The sequence below is a fragment of the Bombina bombina genome, chromosome 5, assembly GCF_027579735.1.
Source record: "Bombina bombina isolate aBomBom1 chromosome 5, aBomBom1.pri, whole genome shotgun sequence".
Taxonomy (NCBI): domain Eukaryota; kingdom Metazoa; phylum Chordata; class Amphibia; order Anura; family Bombinatoridae; genus Bombina; species Bombina bombina.
The window spans coordinates 677,957,198-677,976,562 of record NC_069503.1 but is presented as its reverse complement, the minus strand read 5'-3'; the positions used below and the strand labels follow the sequence as shown (position 1 = coordinate 677,976,562).

Below are 19,365 nucleotides of genomic sequence, written 5' to 3'. Positions count from 1 at the left end.
CCATTTCAATTATTTATTTTTACCAGTGAAACCAATATAACATCTCAACATTCACAAATATACATTTCTGACATTCAAAAACAAAACAAATCAGTGACCAATATAGCCACCTTTCTTTGCAAGGACACTCAAAAGCCTGCCATCCATGGATTCTGTCAGTGTTTTGATCTGTTCACCATCAACATTGCTTGCAGCAGCAACCACAGCCTCCCAGACACTGTTCAGAGAGGTGTACTGTTTTCCCTCCTTGTAAATCTCACATTTGATGATGGACCACAGGTTCTCAATGGGGTTCAGATCAGGTGAACAAGGAGGCCATGTCATTAGATTTTCTTCTTTTATACCCTTTCTTGCCAGCCACGCTGTGGAGTACTTGGACGCGTGTGATGGAGCATTGTCCTGCATGAAAATCATGTTTTTCTTGAAGGATGCAGACTTCTTCCTGTACCACTGCTTGAAGAAGGTGTCTTCCAGAAACTGGCAGTAGTCCTGGGAGTTGAGCTTGACTCCATCCTCAACCCGAAAAGGCCCCACAAGCTCATCTTTGATGATACCAGCCCAAACCAGTACTCCACCTCCACCTTGCTGGCGTCTGAGTCGGACTGGAGCTCTCTGCCCTTTACCAATCCAGCCACAGGCCCATCCATCTGGCCCATCAAGACTCACTCTCATTTCATCAGTCCATAAAACCTTAGAAAAATCAGTCTTGAGATATTTCTTGGCCCAATCTTGACGTTTCAGCTTGTGTGTCTTGTTCAGTGGTGGTCGTCTTTCAGCCTTTCTTACCTTGGCCATGTCTCTGAGTATTGCACACCTTGTGCTTTTGGGCACTCCAGTGATTTTGCAGCTCTGAAATATGGCCAAACTGGTGGCAAGTGACATCTTGGCAGCTGCACGCTTGACTCTTCTCAGTTCATGGGCAGTTATTTTGTGCCTTGGTTTTTCCACACGCTTCTTGCGACCCTGTTGACTATTTTGAATGAAACGCTTGATTGTTCGATGATCACGCTTCAGAAGCTTTGCAATTTTAAGAGTGCTGCATCCCTCTACAAGATATCTCACTATTTTTGACTTTTCTGAGCCTGTCAAGTCCTTCTTTTGACCCATTTTGCTAAAGGAAAGGAAGTTGCCTAATAATTATGCACACCTGATATAGGGTGTTGATGTCATTAAACCACACCCCTTCTCATTACAGAGATGCACATCACCTAATATGCTTAATTGGTAGTAGGCTTTCGAGCTTATACAGCTTGGAGTAAGACAACATGCATAAAGAGGATGATGTGGTCAAAATACTCATTTGCCTAATAATTCTGCACTCCCTGTATATATGCACTTTGTGACTGGCTGCTGGCTGTCACTACTAATTTAAAATTCAAACTAAGTGATTTTGCATTGTCTATTTATTATGTATTTATTGATTATGCTATTCTACTGTGTTTATGAATTTTTACTAGAACATATGTTTCACCTTTTCTTCTATTTATATTATATGTGACAAAACATAGTAATATTGAATCTTAAAGGGTCATTAAACCACATTTTAAGCTATATAAAAATATATTTCAAATGCGTATGTGTTTTCACTGTACCTTTTTAGAAGGCAAGGCGGTACAGCCAATCAAAAGCCATACTGCCTTGCGCCATGGACCTATGAACAGCATGCTTTCACTACTCGCATACCTGACCCATCACACAGCTAGCCTGTGAGCCAGTGCAGTGAGAGTGTACTGTTCATTGACTTGGGGTATGACTTTGTCTGTACCGCCCACCTTCTCAAAAGCTAAAAAAAAAAAAAAAAACTGTGCACAGAGCAAGACATTTTTACAGACAAATAACTGTCAATATTTAAAATATTTGGAACATGAAATTTGGTTTACTGTCCATTTTAAACTGAAGATCATTTATAGAAATCCATTGTACGGGTTAAAATACTCTTTTAAACAGGATCTATATAAAGTACAAGACATTCAAAATCCTACATTTCTCTCTCTTTTTTTTTTTAATGGTTAGTCAGTTGAATTGTTCTTTACTTAGATAAACTTATAAAAGGCCACAGGTGTGCACAGTATTGAGTTATGTTTTAAGGCTATTTCTGGATCTTGAAACTGCTTTTTTAGAAGTACATTTGTAATTGTATCCATACCTGTAATTAGTAGAACATCTTGATAATGATAGCAAAGTATTATTTTAATATGGTTACTGTAAAAAGGTTACAAATAAGTATAACATTTTTTAATATACGTCTATTCTCAAATTTACTTGGAATCATTTGTTTAAAGCATGTTTATATACACACAGGATCAACATTTGCACTACTTGAAGCTAGCTGTTGATTGCTGGCTACTCGTATATACCTCTTGAGATTGGCTCTCTGTATGTGCTCTGCTCTTAGGGCTAGATTTATTAAGCCCCTACGGCAGCAAGTTCTCTCGAACTTGCTCGCCGTCATTTATCAAGCAGCGGTCACCAGACTGATGCTTCCTTAGCCTCTTCGCCACCTCTAATCTGGCGAAATTCAATCTCTTCAGTCTAGTCAGACTGAGGAGATTGACAGCTCCTTCCCGCGCGTGATTGGCTGTGCGCGGGCAGGGGGCGGGATTGCACGCGAGCGCAAAATTGCGCTCGTGTGCAATGCCGAATACCTGCGGGTATTTTTGCCCCGCCACAGGCGAGCTGAGGCGTATAGGGGCGTGTATACGCGCCCCTGTACGCCTCAGCTTTAATAAATCTAGCCCTTAGTAGTGCATTGCTGCTGTCGAGCTGACTTTAAAGGGATACTAAAGTCAAAATTAAACTTTCATCATTCAGATAGCTTATGCACTTTCAGAAAGTCAATTGGATTTTTTTTTATGCTTTTACTGAGCCATGTGCAAGAGCTCATAGTATATGCATGTGGGATTGGATGATGACTGTTACATGATACAAGAGGTGGGGAAAATGGAAGTAACTTTGAAATTTGCTACTCATTTGAAATTCATACTAAGTGGTATGGAATTGTCTTTTAGTTATGGATTGTTTGGTTAGCAATTCTACTGTATTGTACTGTAAGTATTTAACCCCTTTGCAGGAATTAAATTTATATTTATATGCAACTAGAAATGTCATCATTTTCATGTCCCTTTAACTTGTTTTTCAAGGAGAGGGTTGTAAATCCCTTTTTTTAAAAAAAGCAGTGTGGCTGCTTTTTCTTCCTAAAAATGTTCTACCTTTGTTATAACACATCAAACATTATGGATGATTATTTTGTTTATTATTCCCATCTAGGCTGAATGCAATCAAGTTCTTGTTGGTAGATGAAGTGGATTTTCTGCTTCACATAACCCATTTAGATTTACGAGATAATAAGATGAGTGAACTAGATGTAACCACCTTAAGCAACTTGGAGGTCCTGCACTGCGAGAGGAATAGTCTGACATCCCTGAAGATTAGTGGCTTTTTCTTAAAGGCACTTTATGCATCATCTAACGGTATGATTTTATAGGAACAAATAAGAGACTGCTCAGCATTTAAACATTTTTTGACTTATTTTTGATTCACCTAACTTAAAAGGGTTTGTTCGATCAAATAATATACTTTAAAGATAAGTTGATGTATTCAGTTTCGAAATTACCGTATTCATTTCTGTAGTAGGCGTTGAGGTTTTTCATACACACATACACACAAATATATATGTACAAAATGATCAGTTTCTCTGATTTTACTATTTATAGGTATGTGTTTGAGTAAAATTAAGATTTTTGTATTATTCAATGAACTACTGACAACATTTCTCCCAAATTCCAAATAAAAAATGTAATTTAGAGCATTTATTTGCAGAAAATTACAAATGGTCAAAATAACAAAAAATATGCAGACTTTCAGACCTCGAATAATAACACCAAAAGAAAGAGTTCAAATTTATTTTTAAACACAATACTAATGCTTTGAATTAGCAAGAGTTTAGAAATCAATATTTGGTGAAATAACCCTGATTGTCAGTCTCTGCTTTCATGCATCTTGGCATGCTCTCCACCAGGCTTTTTTACATTGCTGTTGGGTGACTTTATGCCACTCCTGGCGCAAAAATTTAAGCAGCTCATATTTGTTTAAAGGCTTGTGACCCTCCATCTTCCTCTTGATCACATTCCAGAGGTTTTCAATGGGGTTCAGGTCAGGAGATTTGGCTGGCAGTGAGTCTTTATCTGGTGCTCCTCCATCCACACCCTGATTGACCTGGCTGTGTGGCATGGAGCATTGTCCTGCCGGGAGATAAAAAATCTCCTCAGAGTTGTGTAACATTGTCAGAGCAGAAGGAAGAAAGTTTTCTTCTAGGATAACCTTGTTTAGTGGCTTGATTCATGCATCATTCATGAAGATAAATCTGCCTGATTCCAGGTCATCTTCTCGTAGTCCAATTTTCAGCTTTGCTCTCAACACCTGGTTGTCTAATGGTTAGATTGAGACCTGGAGAGTCACAAGCAACGGTGTCTCGCTCCCACTGGGAAATTGGGTGGAGTATCAGTGATGATCTGGGGGTGCTTCAGCATGGCTGGAATTGGGCAGAATTATCTTTGTGACGGACACATAATTAAGCCACATACAAATTTATCCTGGAAAAAAAACTTGCTGCTTTTTAAAAATAATTATCAGCCATATTAGCAGTCTATAAAATAAGATAAAAATTTTCTCAGAGGTATGTATTAAATTTCATAATCCTAAATGGTGAACAGTATGAAGAGCACCTTCCAGTTTCAAGGCGCATTAGGTCATCATCCCATTGGCTCTGTCTCAGAGTTTTAAGGAAGCCAGCCTTAAACATTTTTGCTGACAGTATAGCTACAGTATCCTAGATAGGTTTTTTTAGACTGGTACTACAAGTTTTCAGCTGATTTAGAAAAACAGACATGTTTCAGTGGGCAGATATACATCCCCTAACAAAAGAACTTCCAGGGATGTGCAATTAAAGTGTCTGTAATCTCAGTAGTCAAGAGTGTAAAATATCTGATGAGACCAGATCATATTCAGCAGGTCAAGATGTTTGTCAGACAGTTTTGTGCCTATAAAGTTATTAAGCAATATTTACTGTTAGCCTAGGTATTTTCTCTGTTCTGTCATATCATTTTTGTCTTTTTCAAAGATTAATCTGGACAAAGCAGAAGTAGTGGTAGTCCTTCCTTATTGGTCAAGACTGCCTTTGTTGGCCCTTATGGTAAGATTGATATTGGACATCTCAATATTTATACCAATGGTTTTGGAATGAGATGTCCAACAAGCTCATATAGGTATGATGGTCAGGTGTCCACATACTTTTGGCCATATAGTGTAGTTCAATGTACTATTCAGACTTGACACATTTGCTAATTTTAAAGAACATTACATTTTAATATTCTTTAAAATTAGCAAATTTGTCAGGTCTGATTATTTTGCAAGACACTCAATATTCTATATTAAAACATTAACATATTTTGACATGAGCATGTTTCACAAACCTTTATCAAATGCAGAAACAAACAATTGTGTTATTGCATCGTGCACAAATGTTTAACCATTTTAAGCTCACTTTCTAGCTGCATACCTCCCAACATTTCAAAATTCAAAAGAGGGACACCGCCCCCAGCGGCAAAAAATTTAAATGTGGTGGGCAGGAGCAGGGGTGGGGCTTAAAAAAAATCATAAGACCAAAGTAATATAAATAAAATTCTATTTAAAGTCATATATTTTAATACTCTTAAAGGGACAATCTACACCAGAATTGTTATTGTTTTAAAAGATAGATAATCCCTTGATTACCCATTCCCTAGTTTTTCATAACCAACACAGTTATATTTATATATTTTTTACCTCTGTGATTATCTTGTATCTAAACCTCTGCAGACTGCCCCTTTATTTCAGTTCTTTTGACAAACTTGCAGTTTAGCCAATCAGTGATGGCTCCCAGGTAACTTCACGTGCACAAGCACAGTGTTATCTATATGAAAAACATGAACTAACACCCTCTAGTGGTGAAAAACCTGTTAAAATGCATTCTTAAGAGGCGGCCTTCAAGGTCTAAGAAATTAGCATATGAACCTCCTAGGTTAAGCTTTCAACTAAGAATACCAAGAGAACAAAGAAAAATTGGTGATAAAAGTAAATTAGAAAATTGTTTAAAATTACATGCCCTATTTGAATCATGAAAGTTTTTTTTGGACTAGACTATCCCTTTAAGCAGCAAATCAAACACAAGCTCAAACCACTGGTATAGCTATGTGAGCTCTGTATTTAATTAACCTTTGCAGAGTCAGTGCTAAATATTTTTATCTTAATTGGACATTTAATAATAGATTCTTTAAAACTGCTCTCTGCATTCCCCATTAATATTCTAGATTCTGGCCTTTAAGGTTAGCAAAAATGCACAGTAACACACTATATAGCATACACTTACATATGCAGATACACACACACACTACATAGCATACACTTACACATGCAGACACACACACACTACATATCATACACTTATACAGGCAGATGCACACACACTACATAGCATACACTTACACACACACATACACACACACACACACACACTACATAGCATACTTATACATACAAACACACTACATAGCATACACTTATACATACAGATACGCACACACACACTACATAGCATACACTTACACATACAGAAACACACATACTGCATAGCATACACTTATACATGCAGATACACACACACACACACACACACACACTACATAGCTTACACATTATACATGCAGATACACACACACACACACTACATAGTATACACTTACACATGCAGATACACCCCCCACATAGTATACACTTATACAGGTATACCCCGCTAATACAGCGGGTTAGGGACCGGAGCCCCGCTGTGAAGTGAAAACCGCCTTAAAGTGAAACAAGGCAGTTTTAGCTATCTTTTCACTTGCCAGTATGTTTAAAAACATGTTTGAACTAACATATATTAGAGGTGCAATATTGCTATGTTTAGTTTAACACTAGCACAGCACCGTATTCAATAAATACTGTACCTGTAAAATAGTGACAATCACTGTAGTACAATTTGCCAGACTATAACACTGAGGCACAGATTGCACTGTAATGCTGTAAACAAAGTGAACTGCACATAACAAAATGGTGTCAGTCACTTTTCTCGCAATCTCACGAAGATTACAGCACTGTTTCAAATATTTGGAGGTTGAACTTCAGCTCCACAAAGCGCTGTATTAGCGAAGCGCTGTAAAGTGAGGTATACCTGTATATGCAGATACACACATGTCATAGCTTACATTTATACATGCAGACACACACACTACATAGCATACACTTATACATGTAGATACACACACACTTATACATACAGATACACACACACACTATACAGCTTACTTTTATACATGCAGATACACACACATACACACTTATAGATACAGATACACACTACATCATATATGGGTATCTGTAACTCATTGTATGGGGTCCTGGGGTTGGCAAGCACATTAGCTGGCAGTCTTAAGCTGCCACTGTTCGTTACCCTGGTGTTAGCACTGCTTATCGTATAAAACTGAAGGAATGCTAGTATTATCACCAGGGGTTAGACGTCATCACTACCAGAGGTAGGTTAGAGAGGTCACCATTACCTGAGGTCAGAGGGTATACAGCCTCTTGACTCCTGCTTAACCCACACACCATTCATTTTCCACAAATCTAGCAGGTTTATAACCCTGGGAGAGAAAAGCCAGCTGCTTCTGAGTATGTGCCCAATAAAATTAAAAATAAAATAAAATGCATGGGGCAATGCGGGACAGATAGCTAGCAACCCGGGACAGCAGGACAGACCCCTAAAATCGGCACTGTCCCGCCAAATTCGTGACAGTTGGGGTGGTATGTAGCTGACATGTCACAACTATGTTGGCATATAAAGTTTTACATCACCATCACTAGCTTTTTTCTTATTTGTTATATCCTTGAATGGACGTTTAGGAGGGAGAAACTGCAATAAATAAGTTTGAGGTTGGAATAAAGCAACATTTCTGCCATACTCTGCGCATTGTTGATGAGCGATCCATGTCTCTCTACTATCTCTTTACTAGCAATAAAAATACTAAAGCCACCATTGTGGTGTGAAAATTATACTGTGTATCGCTTTGCTTTTATCATTGTTGTTTTCATGCTGAAGAGTTAAAGGGACGCTAAGCACGTTAATATAAAATGTTCAATAATGTGTAGTAAAAATAAATTTGCAGTATATAGATTTTTTTTTTTTTTTACCTATTTCCAGTAATAGTGAGATTTTAAATTCCCAGATTTTCTAAAGTCTGCAAACAATAGGTGTGTGGAATATAGTAATATTTAAAGGGACAGTCTAGTCCAAAAAAAACTTTCATGATTCAGATAGGGCATGTCATTTTAAACAATTTTCCTATTTACTTTTATCACCAATTTTTCTTTGTTCTCTTGGTATTTTTATTTGAAAGCTTAACCTAGGAGGTTCATATGCTAATTTCATAGACCTTGAAGGCCACCTCTTAAGAATGCATTTTAACAGGTTTTTCACCACTAGAGGGTGTTAGTTCATGTTTTTGATATAGATAACATTGTGCTCATGCACGTGAGGTTACCTGGGAGCCATCACTGATTTGCTAAACTGCAAGTCTGTCAAAGAACTGAAATAAAGAGGCAGTCTGCAGAGGTTTAGATGCAAGATAATCACAGAGGTAAAAAATATATAAATATAACTGTGTTGGTTATGAAAAACTAGAGAATGGGTAAAAAAGGGATTATCTATCTTTTAAAACAATAACAATTCTGGTGTAGACTGTCCCTTTAAAAGGACTTTAAACCATGTTAAATAGGTTAACATTGGACACAGTGCAATATAGATTAAAGGGACAGTCTACCATAGAAATGTTATTGTTTTAAAAGATAGGTAATCCCTTTAGTACCCATTCCCCAGTTTTGCATAACCAACACAGTTATATTAATGTACTTTTTATCTCTGTGATTACCTTGTATCTAGGAACCTTCTTCCAGCCCCCTGATCACATGACTGTGACTGTTTATTATCTATTGTCTTAAATTTAGCATTGTTTTGTGCTAAATCTTAAATAACTTTCTGTGCCTGAACACAGTGTTATCTATATAGCCCACGTGTACTTTCTGTCTATTTGTGTTGAAAAGAGATTTAAAAAGCATGTGATAAGAGGCAGCCCTCAAAGGCTTAGAAATTAGCATATGAGCCTACCTATGTTTAGTTTCAACTAAGAATACCAAGAGAAAAAAGCAAATTTGATGATAAAAGTAAATTGGAAAGTTGATTAAAATTACATGTCCTATCTGAATAAGGAAAGTTTAATTTTTGACTAGACTGTCCCTTTAAATAAGGGGACCTAGGTTTTAATGTGGCAGCACCTATTATTATTTTATAGCCACTCAAGTACTTTATGGAAACTTATTTAAACATTGTTATTTTTATTTTTTTAGTACATCTTCATATTCTCAGGCTAACATGTGCTTTGCATACATCATATCTAGCATTTATTTACGTTTTAATGTCCTCCCATCACAGCTGATTTGTGACTGTGTTTAGCTAACTGTAACAGTGATAGGCAGCAAAGTAGTAATAGACATAAATAGCAACAGAAAAAGTGAGTGAAGGTTTCATATGCAAGTATATAACACACTAAGAAGACTGCATCTGATCTTGCCTGCCATCTAATATTTTATTCAGACATCAGGACAGATTCAATTTGCTGCTATTGATAATCTCGGCATTCATCTAACTGAGGCTGTAAATAACTAAACAAGTCAGGTAGCATTTTATCAGTCATTCTCTTCAGGAAACCAGACAGGTTTTTGTGTGTTTCTTTTTCTAATGTTTGGTAGAGCTTATACTGATCTGTTGTGTGGCGTTATAGTAGTAGTTTTTCTATTGCTTAGGGCCTGAAAGTCAAAAACTCACCGGTAAAGAGAGACGGCATACAAAATCTGTGGAGGAGGCATAGCAGGATAAAAGCTCTCAAGCTAAAATTCGCTTTTCCATCTTAATATGGGAAGAGTCCACGGCTGCATTCCTTACTTTTGGGAAATATTGAACCTGGCCACAGGAGGAGGCAAAGACACCCAGCCAAAGGCTTAAATACCGCCCCCACTTCCTCATAACCCCAGTCATTCTTTGCCTTTCGTCTCCGGAGGTTGGCAGAGAAGTGTTAGAAGATTTCGGAGTAGTCTCTTATGGAGGATAATACTCTTCGAGATGTGACTGGAGTTTTAAGTACTCTTGTCAGCCTCTCAGTGAGAGCATGGATGAAAGAGTCTGGAGATGCAGGGAGAGTCTTTCTGCAAAACCATCCCGACTCATAATAACAGCTCCATAGGCAATCGGCGTTGATGAGTTTTGCTGCCTGCTTTCTTCACTCAAGTCCATGTCAGAAGCGATGCTACTATCTGTCACACTTGAAGGGCCGTGTTCCTGTTCCACGGCGTGGATTCTGGTAGGATCGTTTCATATTTTATAAATGTATGATAACGCAAGAAGACAGGGTCACAGTGTGACTCCTTTTATCTGTATAGAATCAAGGGTTAATCTCTCCTTAGGGGGATTATTGAGCAGGGTGGAATAATAATCTTATATGTTTATTTGATTTTATGCTGCTTTATGTGTGAGATGTTATGGGCTCATAGGCTGTTATGGAATATACAGGTTTCACTTTCACTTTGAGAGCCATGCAGCGTACAGGCTTGGCGCGCTTTCTCTCATAGCAGGGACAGTCTGCATTGTGCACTATGTGATATATTCCCTCTTTCTTGACCAAGTATCTATCAGAGAGGAGTCATACATCTCTGTACTGTCTGGGTCATAGGAGGTGGTGAGTGCCCCAGCCATTGGGGTATAAGGGTGCCATTTTTTTTAAATAAAATAAGATGTTTTATTTCTCTAGTTCTCCGGTTATTGCACTAGTGATGGAGGATTCATTTACTTTAGAGGGCACTCCCTCTATTCCTAAAGAGTAATTCCTGTTTATATGGTGAGGAGGCCCTAGTTCCCCCTCTCAATTATGTTCCATATGCCTTGATAATGTGATAATATCAAACGTGTTTGATACCACGGAGCCATCCAGTGAGGTGCGTACCCTACATTTGTATCTCTATACACATGCAGTTTTCCCGTAGCATTGCTTACCCTCCATCTGGAGGGGGCCTTTTTTCACCAGACGTTACTGCGCAGTTCAGATGGCGGTGTCGGCGGCCTTTAATGCTTTACCTCGCCCTGCTAAGCGTAAGCGAAAGGTTACATATTGCACTCCTTCCCAGAGTACATCAAATCATTTTTTGGATTTAACTGATAGGGTTATCCGAGGATGAAGTTCTTTCTGAGACTTCAGAGTATGAACTTTCTGGGTCGGAGTCTGCTGCTTCTAAACACTTAGTCCTAGCCAAGAGAGGGGTTTCCGAGAGAGTTATTTTTATTCTCATCAAGCTCGTAAGCTGGTTGCTCGTTGCATCTATCATAAGGTGTGGAGGACCTACTTATTCTGTTTTCCAAGATGAACTGGAGTAGGGCCTTTCTGCAAGTCCCCATATGGGACAGTTTTCGGGCTGTCTGTGTTACTGCACAAGAGGTTCGTTGAGCTTCCAGATGTGCAGCCATTTGTTAAGGCTCTGCTGGGATCAGACCTGTGTTTAGATCTAGACTCCTCCTTGGAGTTTAAATCTTGTTCTTAAAGCGTTGCATCGGGCTCCGTTGGAGCCTATGCATGAAGTAGTCACACAATTGTTGTCTGGGAAGGTTCCTTTTCTAATGGCTATTGCTTATGCATGCAGAGTATCTGTGATTGCTGTTTTGCAATGTGTCCCGCCTTATCTGACTTTTCATGCCGAAGCAAGTTAGATTTCTTCCTAAGGTTGTGTCAATTCGCAAAACACCAATCAAGAGATTGTGTTTCCTTTTTATGTCCTAATCCTCCGTCGAAGGAACGTTTACAACGTATTTTTGGATGTGGTTTGTGCCTTGAAGTTCTATCTTCAGGCTACAAAGGAATTTAGACAAACCTCTTTTTCTGTTTGTTCTCTTTCCGGGAAGCATAGGGGTCAGAGGGCCTCTTCGACTTCCTTACCTTTTTGATTGAGGAGTGTCATCCGTTTTGCATAGAAACAGCGGGACATAAGCCTCCTCTGTGGACTATGGCTCATTCTATGAGAGCAACGGTTTCCTTTGGGGCCTTCAAGGATGAGAGGCCTCTATGGATCTGATTTTTAAGGCGGCTACCTGGTTCTCCTTACATACTTTTTCAAAATTTTACAAGTTTTATGTTTTTGCTTCTGCTGAAGCAGCCTTCGGGAGAAAGGTTTTGCAGGCTGTGGTGCTCTCAGATTGGGTCCGCCTCTCTTTTCCCTCCCATTAGCATTCTGTGTACTCTAGAGCTTGGGTATATGTTTTACAAAAGTAAGGAATGCAGCTGTGGACTCTTCCCATATTAAGATTGAAAACATAAATCATGCTTACCTGATAATTTAATTTCCATCTGTATGGGAAGAGTCCACAGCTCCCGCCCGTGTTGTCCAGTGGGTGGCCCTAAAATGTATTTTTTTTTTTTCTTCTGACACCTTTTTCACCCTGATATTTCTCCTACTGTTCCTTGTTCCCTCGGCAGAATGACTGGGGTTATGAGCAAGTGGGGGCGGTATTTAAGCCTTTGGCTGGGTGTCTTTGCCCCCTCCTGGTGGCTAGGTTCAGTATTTCCCAAAAATAAGGAATGCAGCTGCAGACTCTTCCCATACAGATGGAAATGAAATTATCAGGTAAGCATAATTTATGTTTCTTTCATGTAATTAGCAAGAGTCCATGAGCTAGTGATGTATGGGATATACAATCCTACCAGGAGGGGCTAAGTTTTCCAAACCTCAAAATGCCTATAAATACACCCCTCACCACACCCACAATTCAGTTTTAGAAACTATCGGCTAGATTTAGAGTTCTGCGGCCAAAGGGGTGTGTTAGCTACGCATGCTTTTTTTCTCCCGCACCTTTTAAATACCGCTGGTATTTAGAGTTCACAGAAGGGCTGCGTTAGGCTCCAAAAAGGGAGCGTAGAGCATATTTACCGCCACTGCAACTCTAGATACCAGCGTTGCTTACGGACGCGGCCAGCTTCAAAAACGTGCTCGTGCACGATTCCCCCATAGGAAACAATGGGGCTGTTTGAGCTGAAAAAAAACCTAACACCTGCAAAAAAGCAGCGTTCAGCTCCTAACACTTCCTAAGTCTGCACCTAACACCCTAACATGAACCCCGAGTCTAAACACCCCTAACCTTACACTTATTAACCCCTAATCTGCCGCCCCCGCTATCGCTGACCCCTGCATATTATTATTAACTCCTAATCTGCCGCACCGTACACCGCCGCCAGCTACGTTATCCCTATGTACCCCTAATCTGCTGCCCCTAACACCGCCGACCCCTATATTAGATTTATTAACCCCTAATCTGCCGCCCCCAACGTCGCCTCCACCTACCTACAATAATTAAGCCCTAATCTGCCGACCGGAGCTCACCGCTACTATAATAAATGTATTAACCCCTAATCCGCCTCACTCCCGCCTCAATAACCCTATAATAAATAGTATTAACCCCTAATCAGCTCTCCCTAACATCGCCTACACCTAACTTCAAGTATTAACCCCTAATCTGCTGACTGGAGCTCACCGCTACTCTACTAAATTTTTTAATCCCTAAAGCTAAGTCTAACCCTAACCCTAACACCCCCCCTAAATTAAATATAATTTTTATCTAACGAAATAAATTAACTCTTATTAAATAAATTATTCCTATTTAAATCTAAATACTTACTTGTAAAATAAACCCTAATATAGCTACAATATAAATTATAATTATATTGTAGCTATTTTAGGATTAATATTTATTTTACAGGCAACTTTGTAATTATTTTAACCAGGTACAATAGCTATTAAATAGTTAACTATTTAATAGCTACCTAGTTAAAATAATTACAAAATTACCTGTAAAATAAATCCTAACCTAAGTTACAATTAAACCTAACCCTACACTATCAATAAATAAATTAAATAAAATACCTACAATTATCTACAATTAAACCTAACACTACACTATCAATAAATAAATTAAATAAAATACCTACAATTATCTACAATTAAACCTAACGCTACACTATCAATAAATAAATTAAATAAAATACCTACAATTATCTACAATTAAACCTAACGCTACACTATCAATAAATTAATTAAATACAATACCTACAAATAAATACAATGAAATAAACTAACTAAAGTACAAAAAATAAAAAAGAACTAAGTTACAAAAAATAAAAAAATATTTACAAACATTAGAAAAATATTACAACAATTTTAAACTAATTACACCTACTCTAAGCCCCGCTAATAAAATAACAAAGCCCCCCAAAATAAAAAAAATGCCCTACCCTATTCTAAAATTAAAATAGAAAAGCTCTTTTACCTTACCAGCCCTGAAAAGGGCCCTTTGCGGGGCATGCCCCAAATAATTCAGCTCTTTTGCCTGTAAACCCCCCCCCAACATTACAACCCACCACCCACATACCCCTAATCTAACCCAAACCCCCCTTCAATAAACCTAACACTAAGCCCCTGAAGATCTCCCTACCTTGTCTTCACCTCACCGGGTTCAGCGATCGGTCCAGAAGAGGGTCCGAAGTCTTCTATCAAGCGGCATCTTCAATCTTCTTTCTTCCGGAGCGGAGCCATCTTCTTCCCAGCTGACGCGGATCCATCCTCTTCAACCGACGCCTACTCGCCGAATGACGGTTCCTTTAAATGACGTCATCCAAGATGGCGTCCCTCGAATTCCGATTGGCTGATAGGATTCTATCAGCCAATCGGAATTAAGGTAGGAATATTCTGATTGGCTGATGGAATCAGCCAATCAGATTCAAGTTCAATCTGATTGGCTGATCCAATCAGCCAATCAGATTGAACTTGCATTCTATTGGCTGTTCCGATCAGCCAATAGAATGCAAGCTCAATCTGATTGGATCAGCCAATCGGATTGAACTTGAATCTGATTGGCTGATTCCATCAGCCAATCAGATTTTTCTTACCTTAATTCCGATTGGCTGATAGAATCCTATCAGCCAATCGGAATTCGAGGGACGCCATCTTGGACAACGTCATTTAAAGGAACCGTCATTCGGCGAGTAGGCGTCGGTTGAAGAGGATGGATCCTCGTCGGCTGGGAAGAAGATGGCTCCGCTCCGCTCCGGAAGAAAGAAGATTGAAGATGCCGCTTGATAGAAGACTTCATCCCGATGATGGACTTCCGACTTCAGCCCGATGATGGAGTAATCAGCCGCCGCTTGGATCAAGACTTCGGACCCTCTTCTGGATCGATCGCTGAACCCGGTGAAGTGAAGACAAGGTAGGGAGATCTTCAGGGGCTTAGTGTTAGGTTTATTTAAGGGGGTTTGGGTTAGATTAGGGGTATGTGGGTGGTGGGTTGTAATGTTGGGGGGGTATTGTATGTGTTTTTTTTACAGGCAAAAGAGCTGAATTCTTTGGGGCATGCCCCGCAAAGGGCCCTTTTCAGGGCTGGTAAGGTAAAAGAGCTTTGAACCTTTTTAATTTAGAATAGGGTAGGGCATTTTTTTATTTTGGGGGGCTTTGTTATTTTATTAGGGGGCTTAGAGTAGGTGTAATTAGTTTAAAATTGTTGTAATATTTTTCTAATGTTTGTAAATATTTTTTTATTTTTTGTAACTTAGTTCTTTTTTATTTTTTGTACTTTAGTTAGTTTATTTCATTGTATTTATTTGTAGATATTGTATTTAATTAATTTATTGATAGTGTAGTGTTAGGTTTAATTGTAACTTAGGTTAGGATTTATTTTACAGGTAATTTTGTAATTATTTTAACTAGGTAACTATTAAATAGTTATTAACTATTTAATAGCTATTGTACCTGGTTAATATAATTACAAAGTTGCCTGTAAAATAAATATTAATCCTAAAATAGCTACAATATAATTATAATTTATATTGTAGCTATATTAGGGTTTATTTTACAGGTAAGTATTTAGCTTTAAATAGGATTAATTTATTTAATAAGAGTTAATTTATTTCGTTAGATTTAAATTATATTTAGCTTAGGGGGGTGTTAGGGTTAGACTTAGCTTTAGGGGTTAATACATTTATTATAGTAGCGGTGAGATCCGGTCGGCAGATTAGGGGTTAATAATTATAGGTAGGTGGAGGCGACGTTGGGGGCGGTAGATTAGGGGTTAATAAATATAATATAAGGGTCGGCGGTGTTAGGGGCAGCAGATTAGGGGTACATAGGGATAACGTAGCTGGCGGCGGTGTACGAAGCGGCAGATTAGGGGTTAAAAAAATTTAATAGAGTGGCGGCGATGTGGAGGGACCTCGGTTTAGGGGTGTATAGGTAGTTTATGGGTGTTAGTGTACTTTAGAGCACAGTAGTTAATAGCTTTATAAACCGGCGTTAGCCCAGAAAGCTCTTAACTACTGACTTTTTTCTGCGGCTGGAGTTTTGTCGTTAGATTTCAAACGCTCACTTCAGCCACGACTCTAAATACCGGCGTTAGAAAGATCCCATTGAAAATATAGGATACGCAAATGGTGTAGGGGGATCTGCGGTATGGAAAAGTCGCGGCTGCAAAGTGAGCGTTAGACCCTTTCCTGACTGACTCCAAATACCAGCGGGCGGTAAAAACCAGCGTTAGGAGCCTCCAACGCTGGTTTTGACGGCTACCGCCCAACTCTAAATCTAGGCCTTTGTCTCTTATGGAGGTGGTGAAGCAAGTTTGTTCTAAGATTTCTACGTTGACATGATTTTTATGATTTCTTCTATAATAAGCGCTTCTAAGCATTCTGAAGCCCAATTACTCTGAGTACAGTGTTTGTCAGAGGGATGTGAAGAGAGTATCGCCTATTGACTTTATGGTTAAGCTCGCAGGACATCTTTTCAAGGGTTCTCTGTTATCGGTCGTAGGGATTCATCTCCTACCTCCCTTTTCAGATCGACTGTATACTCTTATATACCATTACCTCTGCTGATACTTTTTCAGTACTGGTTTGGCTATCTGCTATATGTGGATGGGTGTCTTTCGGTAAGTATGTATCATTATTTAAGACACACTCAGCTATGGTTTGGCGCTTTATGTATTAATATAAAGTTTTAAATAAAAGTATTTTACTTATATTTGCCATGAGTCAGGTCTATGTGTATTTCCCTTTGCAGTCTAGCAGTTTCGTTATGGGAATCATGTTTTAGGAAGTTTCTTACCTGGGGTATAGTCTTTTTTCCAATTTGACATGTTTTTTCTTTGAAAACTTGCAGGCAAATTAGGCTCGCGAGGGTGCAAAATGCTGTTTTTTATTGCGTCATTCTTGGCACAAGAATTTTTTTGGCACGAATGTGCGTCTGTAGTGACGCAAGTTCGTAATTTCCTGCGTCTTGGTTGACGCCAGCTTGTTTGGCTCGAATTTGTGTTTCAACTTCCCTTTACGTTGTGCGTCATTCTTGGTGCCAAAAAAATTTAGTTTTATTTTACCCCGCTTCCTATATGCTCCTTGCCTTCTTTATGCTCAGAGGGCTATGCTATTTGCTTTTTTGTCAATTTTAGCATTTGCATTTTTTCCCATTCCTGAAACTGCTACATGTGGAAATAAGATTTCCTGTTTAAATGTAGTTTTTTCTTTTACATTTTACAAGATGTCTCAATCTGATCCTGTCTCAGAAGCTGCTGCAGGAACCATGCTGCCGTAACACAGTTCTACCAAAGCTAAGTGTATCTGTTGTAAGATTGCGGAGATTATATCTCCAGCTGTAGTATGCAACAGTTGTCATGATGATCTTTTGCATGCAAAAAAAGGTTTCTATTAGTGCTAGTACAGTATCTGTTGTTCCTTCAACATCTAAAGTACATGATATCCCTGTTGAAAAATTATATTGCTGATGCGATACAGAAGGCTATGGCTGCTATACTGCCTTCAAATAAACGTAAAAGGTCTTTTAAAACTTCTCATAATACTGATGAAATTTGTAATGACCGACAACATACTGATATATCCACCTCTGATTCGGAAGATCCTACTTCAGACCTTAACACTGAATATATTCGTTCTTTGTTAAAAGAAGTGTTGATAGCTTTGGATATTGAGGAGGCTATTTCTGATGTGATTGCTAAGGAATGGTCTAAGCTTGGTACTTCTTTTGTTCCTTCTTCAAGGTTTAAAACGTTGTATCCTTTCCCAGTAGCTAAATTAGAGTTTTGGAGAAAAGTTCCTGAGGTTGATGGGGCTATTTCTACGCTTGCTAAGCGTACTATTATTCCTATGGAAGATTGTACCTCTTTTAAAGGGACACTCAGGTTTTATTAAATTTTCATGATTCAGATACAGCATGCAATTTTAAACAACTTTCCAATTTACTTCCATTAAAAAAAAATGTGCACAGTCTTTTATATTTACGCTTTTTTGAGTCACCAGCTCCTACTGATCATGTGCAAGAACTCAGACTATACGTATATGCATTTGTGATTGGCTGATTGCTATCACATGGTACAGGGGGAGTGGAAATATACATAACTTTAAAATGTGTTAGAAAAGAATCTACTACTCATTTGAAATTCAGAGTAAATGCTATTGTATTTTCTTGTTATCTTGCATTTGTTGAGTATGCAAACCTGCTGTGTTTACTGGTCCTTTAAGGATCCTTTAGATAGGAAAATTGAATCTTATCTAAGGAAAGCTTATTTACATTCTGTCTATATTCTCAGACCTGCCATTTCTATGGCTGATGTTGCGACTGGATCAACTTTTTGGTTGGATAGCTTAGCACATAGGGAAAAAGATTCTGATTTGCATAGCATTGTTCGTTTGCTTCAACATGCTAATCATTTCATCTGTGATGCTATTTTTGATATCATCAAGATTGAAGTTAAATCTATGTATTTGGTTATTTTAGCTAGAAGAGCTTTATGGCTCAAATCATAGAATGCTGACATGGTATCTAAATCTAGGTTACTATCTCTATCATTTCAGGGTAATAATTTGTTTGGTTCTCAGTTGGATTCTATTATTTCCACTATTACTGGGGGAAAGGAGTTTTTTTTTTTTTTTGCCCCAAGATAAAAAGTCTAAGGGGTAAATCTAAAGCTTCTAATTGGTTTTGTTCCTTTTGTCAGAATAGAGAACAGAAAACCACTCCTTCCCTTAAAGGGACATTATACACTCATTTTTTCTTTGCATAAATGTTTTGTAGATGATCTATTTATATAGCCCATACCGTTTTTTTTTAAAATAAAATGTATAGTTTTGCTTATTTTTAAATAACTTTGCT

The 19,365-nt window shown here is 38.3% G+C and overlaps 1 protein-coding gene across 1 annotated transcript in view; it reads left to right on the top strand.

Annotated features, from left to right (window-relative positions):
- PHLPP1 (PH domain and leucine rich repeat protein phosphatase 1) overlaps nt 1-19,365 on the top strand; it is a 533,157-nt gene that overhangs the window by 361,853 nt on the left and 151,939 nt on the right. The window contains exon 11 of the mRNA XM_053714638.1: nt 3,268-3,470. Within this exon, the coding sequence (XP_053570613.1) occupies nt 3,268-3,470 (203 nt within the window). The remainder of the gene's footprint in view (nt 1-3,267; nt 3,471-19,365) is intronic.